Source organism: Symphodus melops, assembly GCF_947650265.1.
Source record: "Symphodus melops genome assembly, chromosome: 13".
Taxonomy (NCBI): Eukaryota; Metazoa; Chordata; class Actinopteri; order Labriformes; family Labridae; genus Symphodus; species Symphodus melops.
Genome location: NC_136703.1, coordinates 3,874,895 through 3,894,254, shown reverse-complemented (window position 1 = coordinate 3,894,254; position 19,360 = coordinate 3,874,895). Strand labels below are relative to the sequence as shown.

The following is a 19,360-nucleotide window of genomic DNA, read 5'->3' as shown; positions in this document are numbered from 1 at the left end:
AACCCAAATGCACGGGCAATACCTCTAAAAAGTGTGTTTTTGTCGAGAGTGTGCAGATGCATAACCTCCCTGTGCACACTTCTAATGAGCCGTAGATTTATCAAATATTAAACGGCCAAGCAGTAAAGTGTTTCTGGCCGGAGAGGATGTCATTGGTTTTGAAGTCAGCCAGATTCAACAAATCATATAAGTGAGGATGAAATCTGCTCCTCTCAAGAGCGATCCGATTCTTACCACAGAAAAAAGCACTGCAGGATTGCAGGTTTATTTATTCACACTTCTCTGCACAGAAACGACTGAAAGACTTCACACGTCTATTGTCAGCTACTTCACAGTATTTATGATCCGACTCCTCTTATTTCCACATCAGCTGTTTGTGTCTAGCTGGCATTTTGTTGATCAGAATGTAACAGAGGAGCTGAGAAGTCTTTTGTAAAGGACGTTTACATGCTTCTCTCTAAATCAAGTATTCTATCCTTTCAAACTGAAACATAAATGACCTCACAGTTAACCTTTGTGAAGTGGGTTTACATCCAGGCAACCTGCAGCTACTGTTGTTTATATTCATCTATAATGTAACTCTATACATGGCCTGAAGATGTTCAAACACATCCAACCTGTAAACATGTCATTTAGGAGAGAGCAGCTGAAAGGTGTCAGAAGCACTAATAATAGAATTTATCATCCAAGGTTTTAAAGAACTATTTCTTTTCATTTAGACACCTTCCACATATTTGAGTGAAAAAAATAAAACCAACGATTGTAAAAACTTTGAGTGTTTATGTGATCACAGGCCTACCTGAGTCCTGACTGGACTTTGACTCAGACAGACTGACGGCCGAGGCGTCTCGGGACTGATCGATCATGCCGATGTTGACCTTGTGCTTATAGGGGTCCAGAGCTCCAAGAAGACCCAGAACCCGAATAGCCTGCAAGACACACAGCACGCACCACGCTAGAGAACTTTCAGACTGACTGCAATGAGGAATAGAAAAGAATGGCATAGAATAGAATACAAAAGAATAGAATGGCATAGCATGGAATAAAATGGCATGGAATAGAATAGTGCTCTTAGTACTCCACATTTCTTTAAAAGTCTGAGAAGAAGATCCAAAGTGATGTGTGTTGAGGTAGCCGGCTCGATTAAAAAAAGGAAACGTAAAATAAATCTACGCACTTTTCCCAACTTTTTTTTTTTTTTTTTCCCAAAATAGTTACAAAATGTTATTGTGTCCTCAGAGCTCTGAAGCAATGTTGAAGTAGCCGAATGAGTCACTTGAAGCAAAGTGAAGACTGTTGGAACCAAGTGTGAAATAAACAACCAATAAAAGGGAAAATAGAGCATATGTGGATGTGAGAATGGATGTTCTGGCACATTTTGTTCCCTCTGGAATAGCTGCTAGATAGTGTGAGACCGCAGTCGGATGATCTTCAGGTTAAAAAATACAATGTCTGTAGAACAGAGTATAAAGCCATACTAGCCTGCTGGTGCTCGTATACGATTGGTTAATAATCCCAACAACATTTAAATGCATTAGAACGGAGCCAACGATCACGTGCCTCACATCACGCACAGCGACAATGTGCTCTCTGAGACCCACAGGATGTTATACGCAGAGGAACAAAAAAAAGTGACAATTATCACTTACATCACAGCTCAAGACTGAGGACACAGCTCCATATAATGATGGAAAATGTGTATAGCCTCACACTATACTCACACATGTTCTCCTTCTATTATAAGTCACCAGTCAAAGTCAATACATCCAGACAGAACTTCATGTGTTCATTAAATGTTGACAGTTTGGGTTTCTGGCCGCACAGTAAGTCACTGAGCGACACTGTTGGGTGAACTGAAGGGAAAAAGAAGAGTTGGGCGCCAAGATGGAGGCTCACGTGCTTACCTCTCTCCTTATGCCCTGGTTTTGTTCTGTCTTCAGGAAGTTGAGGAGCACCTCCAGGAGGGAGGGGTACTTGCGGTAGGGCTCCACCACGTAACCTGTGCTCGCCACCTGCTGGCCTAGTGTCCACAGCGCCACCTGGTGGAAAATAAGAGGCAGACTGTCTTGTTAAAAGGCGACTGATAGACACATGTATTTATGTTATGCATTGTACTCTTTGGCCTTGTGTCCACCAAGCATTTTATTCTAAGCACAAGTGTCTTTTGTCAAGTTTTAATGAGGACAAGCGTCTTTTATTCTAAGCGCTCTGCCTTTTATTTGCGAAAGCTGAGTTAAAAAGTTAAAAACCTTTCAACTTTCCAGAAAGGTGTTGTTGACATCAACGATGCGATGTGGTTACTATGTGATGTAACTAATCCCATTCAAACGCCTCAGAGCAATTTAGGGTTGCATTTCTTGCCCAGGGTTACATCGGACATGTTGCTGCAGCAGCTGGGGATCGTACCCTGACGACCACTCTACCACAGAGCCACAGCCGCTCCAGTCAACAGACTGTTGTCATGGAGACAAGACGGACGTGCAGCGTTTTTCTTCTCAGCGCGCAATCCCTTCATGCAAACACTCCTGAGCGCACAGCCAGCGCTTTTCAGACCGGATAAAAACACGAGGAGGACGAGGGACCTTACTACTGTATCAACGTATTCTAATAATCACAACTGAGTATTTTGTTCTTCTTCTCCTGTCAACAATACATTCATCTCAGACAGTCATTGATAAGCCATTCTTAAATCCTTTTTCAATGATCCTTCTGTGTTTTAGCTTCAGGCCCACAATCCTGTTTAAACTGAAAACAACTGGAGCATAAAGCTCTCAAATACTTAATGATGGGACTTGAAATGTTTAGAGAAATATTATCCAGTTGTGTTTACAGAAAAAGTCATGCATTTACTGTACCAAAGAAATAAATATTTTTCAGAACTTGGAGCAATGCTGACGAGAAACGAGACAAAAAAAAAAAAGAATTACAACCAGATGAAGATGAGTCTTTTCCTGAACATACCTGTCGTTTGGCCAAAGAGGAGGAGTCCTGCAGCATGTCCATGATGATTGGAAAAAGCTCGTCCATCCACTTCCTCATCTCCAAACCACTGACCTGAACAGGGAGAAGGAAGACAACAAATAAAAACTAAGAAGATTTTATATTCTGTCCTGTTTTATCTTTAGATGTCGTACATCAACATTAAACCTTCGCCCTTATGTGTAGAATTACAACGTTAATAAGCCTTGTCAAATTATTCTGGTAGCACGTCTGTTTGTTTTTTGTGCTGTCTACTGAACACCTTCTAAAAGGTAAAGGGGGGTTGCTTTGCTGCACTCAGCTCAAGTTACGGTGAGATTTATTTTTTTGTTCTACACATACAGGCTCGAGCTCGGATACATCTTTGATTTTTGATGTTGCATTCAATCGCTTTCATCTGAGTTCCCTACATGTTCCTGAGTCTCTCTGTGCTGGTTCCTGACCAGCTGGCATCCTGCCTCTTCCTGCACTGAGCCAACTGTGAGCAATCGGTGTGCCTGAGCGTCTCCTGCACTGTGTCTGAACTGCAGCGTCTGACTGCCTCTCCCTTTGTTTTCCCGGCTCCTCTGATGACACCCCTGAAAAGCCTGGACAGTCAGGAGCAATGATAGGCATCGATGGGTGGGGCACTGCGCTCGACTTTTCTTACAATCTGACAAGATTAAAGCGCCTGAACCAAAACTGTTTGTGTGAGATACTCTGATAGTGTCATTATGTGCACAGGGCAAACAATGCTGCTCAACAGCCAGCAGTGACATCTATGAATACGACGCACAGGCTAATAATAATCTTCTTCAAGGCAGCGAAACATTAAACTGGATCTTACTTGAGCCAACTCCCCGATTGTGGCAAGGACACTGATGACCACCGCAGGGTTGGGGTCTGGGTCTTTCAATTTGAGGATCAGAGCCTGCAAAGAAAAAGGGTTAAGAGGTTAAGAACTAATTGCCCTCCTGGATTTTATTTTTGATGACGGCTAGAATTAAAGAGCTTCCCAGTTGGGAAGGACAGAAATGAAATCAAGCAAAACAATTAATGCAGCAAAACATTTTATGCCCGGTTTATTTTATACATTTTCCATCTTGTTGAACACTAATGTCTACATTTCCAATTTCCAAAAGGCAACGTGGACTCAGGGGTGAGACGTAGGGATGAGAATATGTTTTTTAAAGTGATTGATTTTATTGATATTGACTAAGAACAATCCTAATCTTTACAGATGTCAAGACGCTTTCAGTAGATCTGTTTTATATTGATGTAGGAAGCAAACTAATTTCTTTACCACACAATTCACCTTAACTCAAGTTTTGGAGTTAATCGATTTGGTTCAATTTGATGCACAATGTTTGTTGATTAAAAACTATTTATGTCTGAAGCTGTGATTACTTTAACTACTTAAAATGAATTGACTCAATTTGAGCTCAAATGTTACAATACAAAACAAAAAGGCCTCATAAAAGTGTCTATAAGCTAATAAGTCATTGATTTTCAAGTTTTGAAAAATGCGTTTTGGGTGAGGAGTGAAATTTCATTTTCACACTGACATGATTTGTCACTTATGAGATTACTTGGAGCTCCAGCTGAAAGAGCTGCAAGCTTAACTTTTTCCACATGAGCAGCAGATCTAATGGTATATTGATGGACTGATGTGAATTTTAGCTCCTAACTTCTCCTGCTCTGAGAAGTCTACCAAGTCTAAACGTTCATGTAGCGATGCACTTTAGACTCAACCGTCACAGCTGTACCTTGAGGATGGGCTCCATATATGGACGAATGAGTCGAGGGGCGTTGGACACTAGATGACCGAGCATTCGAGCACTCTGCTCTTTGTTCCTGCCGACACCGCTGTGCTCCAACTCTGTTAAGATCTGCAAAAAAATTGAAAGCAGAGTTTAGTTTAACATGACACATCTCTGCTCTTCTACGTCTGAAATACATACTACTGAGGTAAAAGAGTGGTGGAATGGAAGAATCACAGTATGGTAAACCTTAACTAGGTTCATAAAGAAATGCTTTGAGTTTTGACGTTTGACCAAAAAAAAAAAAGAAAAAAGAAAGTGGACCTTTGCTGCCCCCTAGAGGAAAGCATGTGAAACTTCTGACAAACGGAGTCCTTGCATTTAGAACTCAACATTTGGTTGATGCCGATGAAGCTAATAATCCCAGTTAATTACTTTTATTTTACATTATTGACAGAAATAACCAAAATTTAAAAAAAAAATTAAAAAAATTAAAAATGTAAGAAATACTCAATCTGAGGAAAAGTTATTTTATGATTTAATCTTGAATAAAATTCATTTCACAAAACTCATCATTAAACTACTCATGGTGCGTCATCCGTCGCATCGCTCTTACCTGGATGAGCATCTTGCGTAGGAAGGGCATGACGAAGGCAGGGTTCATGCTGCTGAGGCGTCCAATCGTGCAGATAGCCAGCTCTCTGATCTCAAACACCTCGTCGTTCAGGGCGACGAACAGGGCCTGCAGGTTCTCGGCCTGGGCAAGGTGAGCGTCAAAACGCTCATCGAGAGACGCTAGTACACAGTATCGAATGTCCGGATCTGCAGGAGAGCAGTGACAGGAAAAGGTCAGGTGCTTTATCATGCTGATCATCATGGGTCAGCAGAATATAAGATCAGTGGGTATTTCCAGGCCGAGCTCAAAAAACAGTTCAATAAGATCTATGCCAGTTCTTGCAATAATGAGCTCCAATTTCTTTTGAGAATTTGATCTATCAGATATTTTAAGAAGGCTATACAAAAAAAAAACTCCCCATCCCTGCCCCTTTTTATTCTTTCTTCTGTTACCTGGGTCAGTGATGCCAACAACTAGCAGCTTGCTGAGCACATCTGCAACCACCTGCACAGCTGTCTGGCTGACAACATGGCCGCTGATCAGGTGGATGGAGGGGGTAAGGAGGCGTGAGCATGTCCGAGCTGCCTCCATCCGGATTTCCTTATGCTCACTGTTTAGGAAGTGATCAGCACAGTGTCGCACAAACTGGGTCAGCGAGTGTCCTGGTGGGAGTAAAAACACTTCATGAGCTGGGAATGTTTTTGATTTCACTTTAATGTCTGATTTTACCTGACGATGATTCATCTCTCCCCACACGCCCTTAGCATTTCAAACTAAACTCCTCACACGTCTAGTGTCGTGTTTAAGGACCACTACTTCAATAATTTGGATTTAAATTTGAGCCATACTTCTTCTCAGCACTCATAACATGACAAAAGTTACATATGTAACTACGGTTCTATGAATCCTGGATGCTTTAAGCACTGAATGATACCATATCACGCATGTGCAGGTCGAGTAGCTATACCAACAAAATCACGTGTGACCCCTGATGACCCCGACAGATCTATATCTTCCGGTGTCATCAGAGGATCTGTTCCTTTAGAATCTTCTTGCGAGCCAAGATGATTCCGAGGGAGCAGAAGCTCTGGCGGTCATCCAGGACTCATAGAACCGTAGTTACATACGTAACTTTCGTTCTATTTCATCCTTCCTGACCGCCAGAGGCGGTGCTTTAAGCACTGGATGACACATACCAACACAGTCACAAGGAATCCCCACATACCAACCTCATTCAGTGAGCTGATGATCTGGTAGCAGGACCAAACCCAGTGGATGGGGGTTGGGGATGCTAACGCTGTAGAACCTTAGTAAGGTGCTCGGTGATGCCCAAGAGGCTGTGGCACACCTCTCAGGGCTGCCCATGATGTGGAGACACCCCTGGTGGAGTGGCACCACACTCCAGAGGGCATAGGACGACTGGCTGCCTGATATGCCCGGTTGATCACGTCCACAATCCAGTGGGACAAACGCTGCCTCGAGAGAGAGAGCACGACTTCTCTTGGGATCGTCATAACAAACAAATAGCTGGTCGGATCCACGCATACCGGCAGTAGCCGCGACATAGGCCCGCACGGCCCACACAGGGAAGAGCAGTGCTGTCCTGCTGCAGTCATCCCCTGGCGGGGGCTGGAACTGTGCCAGAAGTATTGGCTGATCAAGGTTGGCCCTTGACAGAACCTTAGGCAAAAATGTGGCCTTCGGCCACATGGTGACCCCTGACTGATCGGGGCTCCACCTCAGGCATGAAGGATCTACAGATAAGGCGTGGAGCTCCCCCACGCGCTTTGCTGTGGTAATGGCGAGGAGGAAAGCAGTCTTTGCTGATAGCCATCTCAGATCTGCCTCCGCCAGGGGCTCAAAGGGAAGCAAACACAGACTGTTGAGCACAAGGGGCAGGTCCCAAGCTGGTGCTTTCTGGGCTCCAGGTGGACGAAGCCTCATAGCTGCCCTCAAAAAGAGAGAAACCAACCTATGGCACTCCACAGTGCTGCCTTCTACCCAAACATGTCGAGAAGAAATGGCAGCGACATAAACCCTCAGGGTAGAGAGGGAATGGCCAGTATCCAAGAGTGATTATAAGAACTCCAGGATTGATGGCACAGAGCAGCACTCAGGACCCAAATTCCTGCCTGAACACCAGACTGAGAACAGCTGCCACCTGTATTCGTACTGGATGCGAGTGGATGGCGCCCTAGCGTTTTACACCGTCTAGCGAACCGCAGCAGAGCGATCCCTTAGCGACGAATCGGGCCCCCACAGCTGAAGGCGACGGGGGTCTGGGTGCCAGATCTGCGCCCCCCCCCCCCCCCTCCGCATCTGGGACAGGAGGTCCCTTCTGTCTGGGAGACACCATGGTTGGCTGTGACAGAGTCTAGACAGCAGTGGGAACATTGTCCTCCCTGGCCAAAATGGGGCAACCAGGAGCAGTCTGTGGCCCTCCTGGAGAACCCTCTGAAGCGCCGTCTATATCAAGGGAAGCGGGGGGAAAGCATATAGGGGAACCCCTGGCCAGTCGTGAGCCAGGGCGTCCTGACCCAAAGGGCTGTTCACCTCTGTGCGGGAGAACCAGAGGGGGCACTGAGATGTTGCCTCTGAAGCAAAGAGGCCCACTGTCGCCCTGCCGAAGTGGTCCCAGATGCTGAGCACCACCTCCGGGTGCAAACGCCACTCCCCTGGAGAAGGCCTGCCTCGAGACAGGAAATCTGCCACCTGGTTTCTTACCCCAGGTAAATACATTGCCCTGAAACTTGCCAGGCGGGGGGCTACCCAAGTCAAGAGATTCCGAGCTACGCATAGCAACCGGGCGGACCATGTGCCCCCCTGATGATTTATCTGAGTGACCGTTGGGATGTTGTCCAATCGCACAAGGACATGCTTCCCTCGGAGGCCTGGCAGGAAACACTGCAGAGCTCGGTGCACAGCCCGTAGCTCCAAGACATTGATTTGGTCTGTGCCAACTGCCCCTGAGCTGTTCAGTGCTGCCAAACCAGTCTTGCGGCGAGCCGGAATCAAGCCCATGGCCACGCTTCTCAGCATGAATGACTTCTTTCGCCATTGAGCCAGCGCCGTGATTCACCGCTGAGACACCGTGAGTGGCCTGTGCCACTTTGCATCTAAATGGAAGCTGTTGAGCCACCGTCGGAGGGGGTGTAGTGACAGCAGACCTAGAGGCACTACGGTTGCGGCTGACGTCATCTTCCCCAAGAGCTGAAGGAATTTCACAAAAGGGAGCTTCCTGCCCCCCTGGAAGAGGGGAAGGAGGCCCAGAATGCTTTCCACCCGCCGACGTGATGGGTAAGTCGGACAGTGTCCAGATCCACACAGAGAAAGGTGATGGTCTGGGAAGGGACAAGGCAACTCTTCTTGGAGTTCACCCTGAGGCCCAACTGAGCCACATGGGAAATGGCAGCTGCAGTGTCCCTGGCTACCTGCAACTTTGACGGCGCACACACCAGCCAGTCGTCCAGATAGGGGAGGACCTTCAGGCCCTGGGATTGCAGGGGAGACAGAGCTGCTGCCACACACCTGGTGAACACTCAGGGAGAAAGAGAGAGGCCAAACGGAAGAACCCGGAAGTGAAAATGACGCCCTCGGAAGGCAAACTGGAGGAATTGCCTGTGTTGACGAAATATGGGGATGTGAACGTATGGATCCTTTAGATCGATGGAAGTAAACCACTCCCCCCTGTCCACAGCACGCAGAACCTCCGCTGTGCTGAGCATATGGAAGGGCAAGACCTTTATGAACCTGTTGAGACCCCGCAGATCTAAAATAGGGCAAAGTCCACCGTCCTTCTTTGTGCCCAGAAAGTACTTTGAGTAGTAGCCCCCGGGCAGTGGTTTCCTAACATAGCCAACATTGACCGAGGAAACAACGAGCTGGGAGCGGTAAAGTGAAAACACTGTCTTCAGTAACCAGTTGTTACGCAATAATAATGACCAGGCACTAGCGGGAGCACTATTGCCAGATGAGGTCACAACATAACACGCACGCTTGCTGGGATAAGAGTGGAAACACTATTCTCCAACAAGGTAAGCGAAACGCGTCACTTACAAGCCGGCTTCGAGCGAACACACCCTCACTAGACCACGAAACGGACCCACCTATGACGGGAGAGGGACCGCGCACACTGCCGTCACCGACAAAGGGTCTATGCTCTGGCTAACAAGGCGCAATTAATGGGGAGTAAGCGCGTAAACGCCGCCTTCAGTCTGCTTAGAAAAAGGGCCACCACCAACAGTTGCTGCCGGTAAATAATAAGTAAGCGCAAGCGAGAACGCTGTCGCCAAACAATAAGGGCCGTCACTACAAATACGGCTGGGCGCAACCGAGTTTCTAGCCCACGCGTAGCGTGTTAGCTCAGGCGGACACACCGCGCTGTTTCCGCCTGTACACAAATTAACTCAATTATACTGGCTGTGGCGAAAACACACAACCGTCAGCATCAGAAGAAAACTGTAGCACTTACAATTGAGGCGGCGACAAACCTTAGGGACTGCGATCCAAAGGTAAATGCCGAATGCCAAAACTTGTTGCAGCCCTTGGAGGGCGACTCGAAGACACAACTCCGACTAAAGTCACAAGGCTACAAGCAACAAGCTCAAATTCAATGCTACTCTGATAGTCCAACACCTGCGAGCGAGACGATGTAAATGAACAGATTCTCTGATAACACCGCAAGATATAGACCTGGGGTCACACGTGACTTTGTTGGGCTAGCTACTCACCTGCGCATGCGCAATATGGTATCAGTCAGTGCTTACGCCTCTGGCGGTCAGGAAGGATGAAATCTTTCATACTTTGAGAAGTTGTCGCTGTTAGCAGATTATTATTGATATTACACAGCGACAAAAAGGTCCATATTTAAGATTAATAGAATTTGTTGTATTAGTTAGATGAGAGGATCTGTCCATGGTTTAATTTCTGTGACCCCTGAGTTATGATACTGCTGCTTTAAAGCCTCGTGTTTTGGAAGGTCCTTGCCTTCAAACTCGAAGCTTCCCAATGTGCGTAGGGCCAAAGTGATGCTGCCAACGTCACTGGCCTCAGGGATGTTTGTGAGACTTGGCGAGGCCAGCTGGTGAGCCAACCCTTTGGGCATGCCGGGGTGACGTAGGGGCTTATGCATCAGCACCAGGGAGAGCATCTTCAGCAGACCGTCCTGGATGTCTTTCTTCAACTGTGGGATCTGTCGGCTCAGGTCGTACAGCACGGCTGTCAGTGCAGGACTAGACGAATGGAACAAACAATGCATTGTCACAACCCGTCATCTTTAGGCGAGTCTGAGTCGTGTTTAAATCATTCTGCTTGTACAATAACAGAGAAAAATCCATTGAGGAAAGGTGCAAACCTTGTTAGTTGAAGTATAGCGATAGGTTAGGAAACCTTTGCGTCCTACCTGAGGCCAACAGCAAGCATGGGCTCCAGCAGCTCCTTGATGTCCGGTTGAATAGTGGGACCCATGGCTCGCGACAGCATGCTGATACAGGTGAACACTGTGGCGTCCACCTGCATCGTCTTCTGCCTCCTGCAAACGTGAAGGAGCAGAAAAAAGGCCAGATGATAAGTTCCTTATCTTACACAGACACCGACTAAAATATTTAACTATGACAAGTCATGAAAAGGGAAAGTTTTCATGAAGTAAGCAAATAATATTCAAAGATGAAAAATCCTAAAGTGTAGAGCATGAATAAATAAATAACAGCTTTATGTGTTTTGTTACTCACTTGTGTGCGAAATCCTTGGGTGGCAGAGCAGCTTTGATGATCTCAAGGACCTTGGACAGGTATGGCTGGATTTCTGTCCTGACGGCCACCACCAGCAGCCCCAAAGCCTGGAAGGCTGCCGTCCTCTCCTTCTCCTTCTTCAGACAGCCCAGCAGGTAGCCCATAGTGTCTGACAGGTACTGGTCTGAACAGTGGACGGGATACACGCAGTTAAAAAGAGTGCGATTCAGATGTCTCTGTGCTTAAACACATAAGCCAACTAACGGGGAAAAATTCAATATCACAGCAAACCCTCAATACGAGCAGAGAGGGGTTCAAAATCTCTCCACTTTTTTTTTTTTTTTTTTGCCTATAAACGATAAAGTCTGGTTGACAGAGTGATGGAAAAATAAGGCTGTGTGTCACTGAAGATATTCAATCATGAAAGAGACCCACCTGTAAAGTTGTTGGGCTGGAAGGCAGCGAGGCGAGGGAGAAGGTTGAGGATGGTCATCTGGATCAGAGGGTTTTTACTGGTCCTGTATTTCAGCACCCAGCGACACACCTAAAAAAGTCCCATAAAAAACAGTTCATTATGTTATCCCGACTATTTGTTAAAAAGGCTGCAACCTAAAAGGACTTCACCAACTTTTAGCTTAAAAAGTGTCAAGGAACTGTGAAAGTTTTCAACATTTTCCAGAGATCAGAGCGATATCTTAAAATCCCTTCTTTTGTCTTTTGCTCAAAACTCAAAAACTCCTAACTTACTGTCAACAATGAGAAAAACACGCAGCAAGTGTGTGACATCTCTACCCAATTTATTTATCAGTTACCAATATAGCGGGACTTTTTTAGCAGTAATCATTCTGTGGTTCTCAGGAGTACAGAGAAATCTGACTTTTCACTTAAATGTCATAATTTTAATTCTTTAAAGGAAGTTGTACAACACATTAAGACGTTGATCATTGAAGTGAATACGTCCATAAAACTGTTTCTATTCAAGCCGTTTTTAGATTTTATAATCTTCTTATGTGTTAGTTTGCAGAGTAAACATAATATCTACCTGATCAAACCGCTCCTCCATCAGCTCCCGGCAGTATCGACTCTCCACCAGCGAGCTCTTGGCAGGTACCGGTGCAGCTCCGAAGGTGAGGAAGCCTTGCGGCGTGCTGTAGCCCAGCAGGCCCAGGAGGGCGTTTGACTGCTGAGGCTGCACCGACTGGAAGCTGGTGAAGGGTGTGATGTGGCGGGGCTTGGTTCCAAATCCCATCAGCTCCTTGCAGTACTTGTCATGGACCAGCTGCTGCTGCGTGATCTCTTCCATCTCTTCGCGCATGCGCTGGAACCAGGACAGGACAGTTGGCGGTCAGTTTTGCTTGTAAGTGTGAGAAAGTTTGAGGAGTGCAGTAAGTTCTCACCTCTCCCTCCATGCTGCTGATGCGAACCAGCTCATTCAGGATCAGAAGAGCCCCGTGGACCCTGTCGTCACGATTCATACCTTTCTCTTTCGCCAATGTCTCGTCAAAGCCTTTCTCTGCCTCCTCAAAGGTTTGCTGTTAGACAAAAGAAGAACACTGTATCATTGCCTATGACAAGAACTCGACTGTTCCCCTGGTGCTTTTTTTTTTTAAGAGTAAAAGACAAAGTGGACTTTGAAATGATATCCTGATATGTCTTACTTTGTACCACTGTGGTTTCTGCATCTCTTTGGTCTCCCTTTGAGTAGTGAGGATGAGAGACGCCCGCAGGGCAGAGACAGCACCCTCTCGGATGGCCTGCTTGGGGTCCCACACTGCGTAAAAGATGTTGTCAAAGAAGGGCTGAACTTGCTGAAAGAAGAAGGTGGGCGCGCTCACAGCCAGCTCCCTCAACACCAGCACCTGAAAAAGGAGAGAATTGTTTTATCCAGCTGTTATAGCTGGTCAAGCTCGACAGGCTTTTAGTTAAAACCTTTTGATGCGTAAGTCTCAACACTTTCCGTACTTTTCTTTGGGCTTTAAATGTTAAACCATAGAAATTAAATGTGTACTTGAAATGTAATTTTACAAGCACTGCTCCCCCTCAGCAGGATCTCAGCTCATTAATAGTAAAAATATTGATCCATACTTTCTGTAGCAGAACATCAGAAAGCAAAATTAAAGCTTTAAAATTCGAAACTTTATTATTCTTTAATCAACTAAAAACTCCACATGTTAAAAACCTGCTCAACATGAAATTTAAATAATAAAAAGGGTCTAAATTAGAGTCAAAAATTATGATTATCACTATGCTAAATTTCAACAACAGACTCCTAAACACGAGTCAATCACTTCAGAAAAGATTTAAACAAGGTGAAGATGTGTTCACTTATACTCAACAGATAGATAGATAGATAGATAGATAGATAGATAGATAGATAGATAGATAGATAGATAGATAGATAGATAGATAGATAGATAGATAGATAGATAGATAGATAGATAGATAGATAGATAGATAGATAGATAGATAGATAGATAGATAGATACTTTATTGATCCCGAGGGAAATTCAGGCAGTTACTCTTTGGTCAGAATCAGCTTTATTGACCATGATGCTTCGAAACACGAAGAATAGGTATTCAGTGAACTATCTCTCTATGTCCAAAAATATGACAGTAAAAATAAACGTGTAAAGCAAAGACTGAGATGTCCAAGGCTAAATAAGAGAACAGTGAAGTGGTGAGATAAACATAGGTAATACATTTTTAATGATGTAACAGATGGATCATTTACATGAAGTAAAGTGTCAAACACACACAGATCCTCTCATTCAATGTGAATCTGTGAGGTGGTAAACTTTTCAAACTGAAGTTTCTATTTGACAAACAAAATAAAAAAGAGTGTGAAGACAAACCCTTCATGTAAAAGTCATTTGATTGGTAGAGATGATAAATGTTTCCTTTCTCCTAAGAGACTGAGGGTAGGAGGTTTTCTTTTTTTACTTTAACTGTCTTCAGAAATGCCCTCATCTCCATCACGGCATGTCGCCGTTTAAACAACAAATAAACCCGTCCCTGTCGTCACTTACTGCAGCATGACGCCTGCCTTCATTCCTGTCTGCTCCGAGCCACTCCAGGGCCCTCTTCACCTCAAACTCCACATACTCAGCGGTGAAGGTGTCCCCTGCCATAGAGAGGTGGCCCATGGCTTTAGAAGCCATCTCCATGACCACCGAGTCACTGGAGGGGAGCAGGTTTCGGAGGTAGTTGGCAAATCGGCTGATTCTGGTGGCATTGCCTCCTTCAACTCCAATAAGACTCACTGGAACATATTATTGATTCACATGAGAATAATGTTTCCTGAGAATAGTGTCAAGTATAGCACATGTTTTAATGAGACAGATTCTTACACACTTGTAAAATTCATGTTTTCATCTTACCTATGGCAAGAATCCCCCCTTTCTTCTCATTTACATCAGAGCTGGATACCAGCTCAAATATGTGGTGGTTTAACTCATCGTAGAAAGTCGTTGCTTCATCTTGACTTAACTGTAAAAGGCACAAAAGCACGATCGTAAAACATGAAGTGGGACGTCTCAATCTGTGAGAGAAGAGAGACATTACTTATGATACCCGTGAAGTTACGCAATTGACTTCTAAATAAAGTTAAATAATAGGGATTCAGTTCAACTCAAATAACTTTTTTTGTCCAAGGGGGGGCAATTAAAAAAAATGTATGTCGGGATACACATGTAGGGATGTAATGGTTCCCTCAGCTCCTGATTCGATTGTCTCACGACTTATTTTACAAAATGAGACAGTAGACAAATGATGACTGACAAACAGGTTATCAGCTCTTCAAGGAATCTGCGTCAGTGTGGTTTGTCCTTTTCATGTTTATTTACTGTCAATAAGGGGAGGTGATTGGAGCTTCTCATCGTGCTGACGATTAAATGCTGCATCATGTCAGGTATGATATTTGTGTAGTTCCCTACACAGGTATCCCTGGTACTTTCTACTCAATTTCACAATCTCGCTCTACAGCTGATGCTTGCGATAATATTGCGATTAATTTTTTTCAGAGAATCGATGTGAATCATGGCACCGATTTAGGACGATTTTACGATGAATCTTTAAATTGTGTGTGCCCATGTGTGTAAACTGTTTTTACCTCTCTGAGCTCTGTAGTCACGTAGTGTTGGAGATCTTTGGCAGACTTTGCTCTGGTGTCTTCATTTCGACTCTTTAGACCACTCACAAACTGTTGCAGCACAGTGGCTGTGCCTGACAGGATCACCATGAGGATGGCCTTATCTGAACACACAAAACAAACATACACACACACAAAACAAACATACACACACACATAAACACACACACACACAGTGAACAAATGCGTTCACTAAAACATGCGTTCACTATAACATATAGCATGTAAGTTAAACTACCAGACTGGGAAGAAAAGTGTGTGTGTCCTGAACTGTTTACACAGGTCAATGTTGTTGTCAGCTAACGTTAGGACTAGCAAACGAGTCTGCTAAGCTAGCGAAACAAAGTGTGGACTGGCAACGTAACATTTACCATTACGAATGAGAAATGTACTTTTTTGAACTGCTGGTAGAAAACTGAAACGTTCAAGTGACATATGTCGGACCCAGTGTCATTCATATCATCATGCTGGCTTCGGTTAGCTAATGCTAGCTAGCGCTTTCTGTTACGCTATCTAATGTTTGAAACCACAGAAAATGTAATTCACCACTTACGTGTTTCTATTTATATGTCGGCCACGTTATTACTACTCGGCTCCTGTAAAATATATCTCATTGTACATCTGCCCTGGCAGCATAAGGCGATGTTTTAGCTAACTGTTTAGTCGCTGTGTTCAGGTGGAAAGTGTCCAAAAGGGTGCAAACAGAAAACTTCACGAGCGCCGAGCTGCGCTCCGAAGACTGCGCAGAGCTGTGCGCATGCGTCAACACTCACGTCCCAAATAAAGAGTAACATCTTTTGGACGGATATCCACAGCTGGCTGTCCTTAAAGATTTATAACATTCCTACATTTTCTTACATGATATTAACTATTATATAGACACGCTGAATACTTACATTTCACGGAAAATACATACTTGTAAATGGTAAACATCCACCACTCTTTTTTTTGTGTCTTTCTGTTTCATTTAATTTAATTTATGGAAATAAACAGAAAAACTATCTAGATTATTGCCCTTTTAATATCTCTTGCCTCACATCCTTACTTTATTTTTAAATTTGATTTATGGAAATTATTTTCCATTAACACTTTTCAGTACTGAATGCTTCGATCAACATTGTCCTAACTTAGGCTAATATTTGTCTGTGTTTCATCATTCCACCATTGATCTGTCAATGATTCCTTAAATGTTTTTATCTGTAATGTTTTCCCTTTCTTGTTCTGTATATTGTCTTGTAATACATGACACACTGTAAATCAAATTAAATTAATTAAACTATCATTATTCATAAAAAATAATTAAACTACACTACAAAGTACAAACAACCATTTGTCAACATTGTGACTATGAAACACAAAAATACGTTTTAGTGAAATTGTCATTAAGGGGATACAATAGAGAAAAAAAGGCATTTATGAGTTATTATAATTTAAACACTTCATAAAAGGCGTCCATGCTGTCAATGCCATAGACTAAATATTAAGGTCAATGCATGCGTGTGGTCTTTTTTGCCACCGTCAAACTTCAGCCTCTAGAGGGAGACACTGTCTTGTAAACAAGCAACTCTTTTTCCTCAAAGTCTGGGCAATGTCTGAACACTGACATTTACCACAGTAAAACACATCAATTACTCATGCCCTCTTATTTTCATTTGTAGTAAATTGAACCCTAAATGTCAAAAACATTTTCATCGTTGACGTGAACCATAATTACACTTTCTTTAACATTTCTGCCATCATACATTTAAAAGTATAGGTGTGATCACTGTTTCCTCTGGGAAACAAACAATTAGGCTAACTGAAACTGTTAGAAACACAGGAAGGCCCTGTGGTTCCCAATCTGGGGTCTGCGGACCATGAGGAGGTCACACACAAAAGTAAATACTTTGATTTAAGACAACCAAAGCAAAGCAACAGTGAACCCTGATTTAAAGTTGTAATGTATGTTTCTTCTGGGGTGAAAAAAGCTATCCTTAAAGGTACCTTAATTGCAGGAAACGTTTTCCTTTTCTTTCACAACACTTTTCTAACACGTGACAGCTATATGATAACATTTCTTCAGACTCCTCTGAATGTTGCAGTCTCAGCAATCTCACAAGAATAAAGTAAGTATTTTACTCTAGTAAGAGTAAAATATCCATGGTTTCATCATGAAGAAAAAAATTTAAATCATAAGTCGTTTTGCATTTTATCACAGAAGCTTTAAAGCATAGAGAAACATGTAAGAAAATAGGTGATATTTCATAACCTCAAAAAAATGATCCATACAAACCACAACCAGATGTGAAAGTGAAAAATTACATACAAGCATCTGGATTCGGTCCACAAAAAAGTTTATTTAGGTAAGTTGCACCAAAACTATGTACCCTGATTGATTTTAAATCGTTTTCTAAAATATTTATATGTGTGTTTCTTTATGGCTTTATTAGAGGTACAGGACAGTTTATTCAGGAATGAGGTAGAGAGAAAGAGAGGGAAGAAAAGGAGCCACAGGTCGTATTCAAACCTGGGATTCACCATTCGTATTCAAACCTGGGATTCTCGCTTTGAGGACGAGTCTCTACACTGTTAAACGAATGTCAAACTTTAACTCAAGGTGGTTTGACTTCTTGAGATGGATTAAAATAATCAAGTTCCTCCCAAGTTGAAGGATTGACTTGAATCAATTGTTTTTTTATGAAACACATTTTGTCAAAAGCATACTGACTTGTTTGTTGAGTATACAAAATGTAAAATAAACGTTTATTAAACTCCAAAATCAAGCTTGTTGGTGGTGTGCAGCAGTGTGCATATCTATGTGCCTTTTTTAGTGAATATTTATGATGTGGTTTTTCAGAGGGAGGAGAAACAAAAAGAGAGCCCAGCATCATTACATACCTTTAAATGAAGAAAATGAGAGGGTAAGGGAAAGAGAAATTAAATGTTACAACAGCGGGGGAAGGGGTGCAGATCTGTACTTTAACACCCAAGGGCCCCTCTCCCTCTCTCTCAGCCGAACATATTTCACTGATGAGACATCAGCTCAAACACAAACACTCACCTTTCTTTTCATCAGGTCCTTTCACTGGTGTGTGTCCCATTGTGTGTTTATGTGTATGTCCAACCCTCAGGACCCCAAAATAATGCAAAATACAAACTGTATATACATATGGTTTATATATAAAGAGATGCAAATTATGTCCCATCATTACATGTTTTTTTGTCATACCGTTTTGCTTACTTTCTAAAAAGTAAGCTTAGATTTCATTGCTGGAGGACGACAACAACTACAAGAACCAGGTTTTAATAAGGTTCCAGAGACTTCATTATACCACTAAAATTGCTGCTCCTGGGTCAGAACTTACCAGAAGTGCTCTGAGGTGGGCCTGTAGTGGTTTACTACTGTGGTACAGCACATTATTTATTTTTTGCCTTACTTTTACAGGTGTGCAAAGGAAATGCAGACGACAATTGGCTCGTTGAAAAGCGGCTTCTGGGACCAACTGTGGCCACTTTAGAAAGAAACGTAACTTTTCAAATCCTATTAAGGCCTTCGATTTCATATCAAAATGATTTAAATGTAATTAGATTTAGTTGAGAAAGACTGGTGCAGGGGTTGTTTTAAGGAAATGAAACATTCAGAAACTTCAACACATATTCAGCTCCAACACCACAAAAGGCAGCTAGCTACAAAAAAAAGGCTCATGTCCTAACAGGCAGCCAGCCTTCCCTGCTAAGTGACAGACAGGATGTTAGGAGCACTTTCATCAGTCCGAGCCTTTGATTCTTCTGCAGTCGCTCCTGTTTACTTTCCGCTTTGCCTGTTCACTCAGCTGTGCCTTTAAAATATTTCCTCCAATGATGGAGCCTGTCACTCTATCTAGATGCAGGATGGGAAGGAAGAAAAAGAGTGCTCACTCCTGAATTTTTGTCCTCCACCCACCTCCATAATCGACTGTCCATCCATCCGTTATGGCTTCCGAACTTCATCCTTCCCCTCCCACTGTCACGCACTTCATGATTTACCCTCCATCACCCCAATTTATCCCTTTCTCAAATTCATTCCTCCACCGGCTCTCAGGGATTTTTTATGAAGCAGAAGGAGGCTTTTAGTATGAGTCACAGATTCCTGGGTAGAGATTCATTAGGTAACATCTGCTTCTGGATGCTG

General features: G+C 43.5%; 1 protein-coding gene across 5 annotated transcripts in view; it reads right to left on the bottom strand.

Annotated features, from left to right (window-relative positions):
• mtor (mechanistic target of rapamycin kinase) overlaps window positions 1–15,960 on the bottom strand; it is a 90,287-nt gene extending 74,327 nt beyond the window's left edge. For 2 of the 5 annotated variants that reach the window (XM_079360451.1, XM_079360452.1), the window contains exons 1-18: window positions 15,764–15,959; window positions 15,172–15,314; window positions 14,441–14,549; window positions 14,090–14,322; window positions 12,722–12,922; window positions 12,461–12,595; window positions 12,106–12,381; window positions 11,499–11,607; window positions 11,064–11,247; window positions 10,736–10,864; window positions 10,321–10,565; window positions 5,787–5,996; window positions 5,335–5,540; window positions 4,725–4,847; window positions 3,806–3,889; window positions 2,962–3,054; window positions 1,905–2,039; window positions 800–929 (exon numbers count right to left, since the gene is read on the bottom strand). In XM_079360451.1, the coding sequence (XP_079216577.1) occupies window positions 800–929; window positions 1,905–2,039; window positions 2,962–3,054; window positions 3,806–3,889; window positions 4,725–4,847; window positions 5,335–5,540; window positions 5,787–5,996; window positions 10,321–10,565; window positions 10,736–10,864; window positions 11,064–11,247; window positions 11,499–11,607; window positions 12,106–12,381; window positions 12,461–12,595; window positions 12,722–12,922; window positions 14,090–14,322; window positions 14,441–14,549; window positions 15,172–15,300 (2,731 nt within the window). In that variant the 5' untranslated portion in view covers window positions 15,301–15,314; window positions 15,764–15,959. Of the gene's footprint in view, window positions 1–799; window positions 930–1,904; window positions 2,040–2,961; window positions 3,055–3,389; window positions 3,567–3,805; window positions 3,890–4,724; window positions 4,848–5,334; window positions 5,541–5,786; window positions 5,997–10,320; window positions 10,566–10,735; window positions 10,865–11,063; window positions 11,248–11,498; window positions 11,608–12,105; window positions 12,382–12,460; window positions 12,596–12,721; window positions 12,923–14,089; window positions 14,323–14,440; window positions 14,550–15,171; window positions 15,315–15,763 lie in introns of all 5 variants that reach the window. The other 3 variants (XM_079360448.1, XM_079360449.1, XM_079360450.1) reach the window with 3 other exon arrangements.
• Between the last annotated feature and the right edge of the window lie 3,400 nt (window positions 15,961–19,360).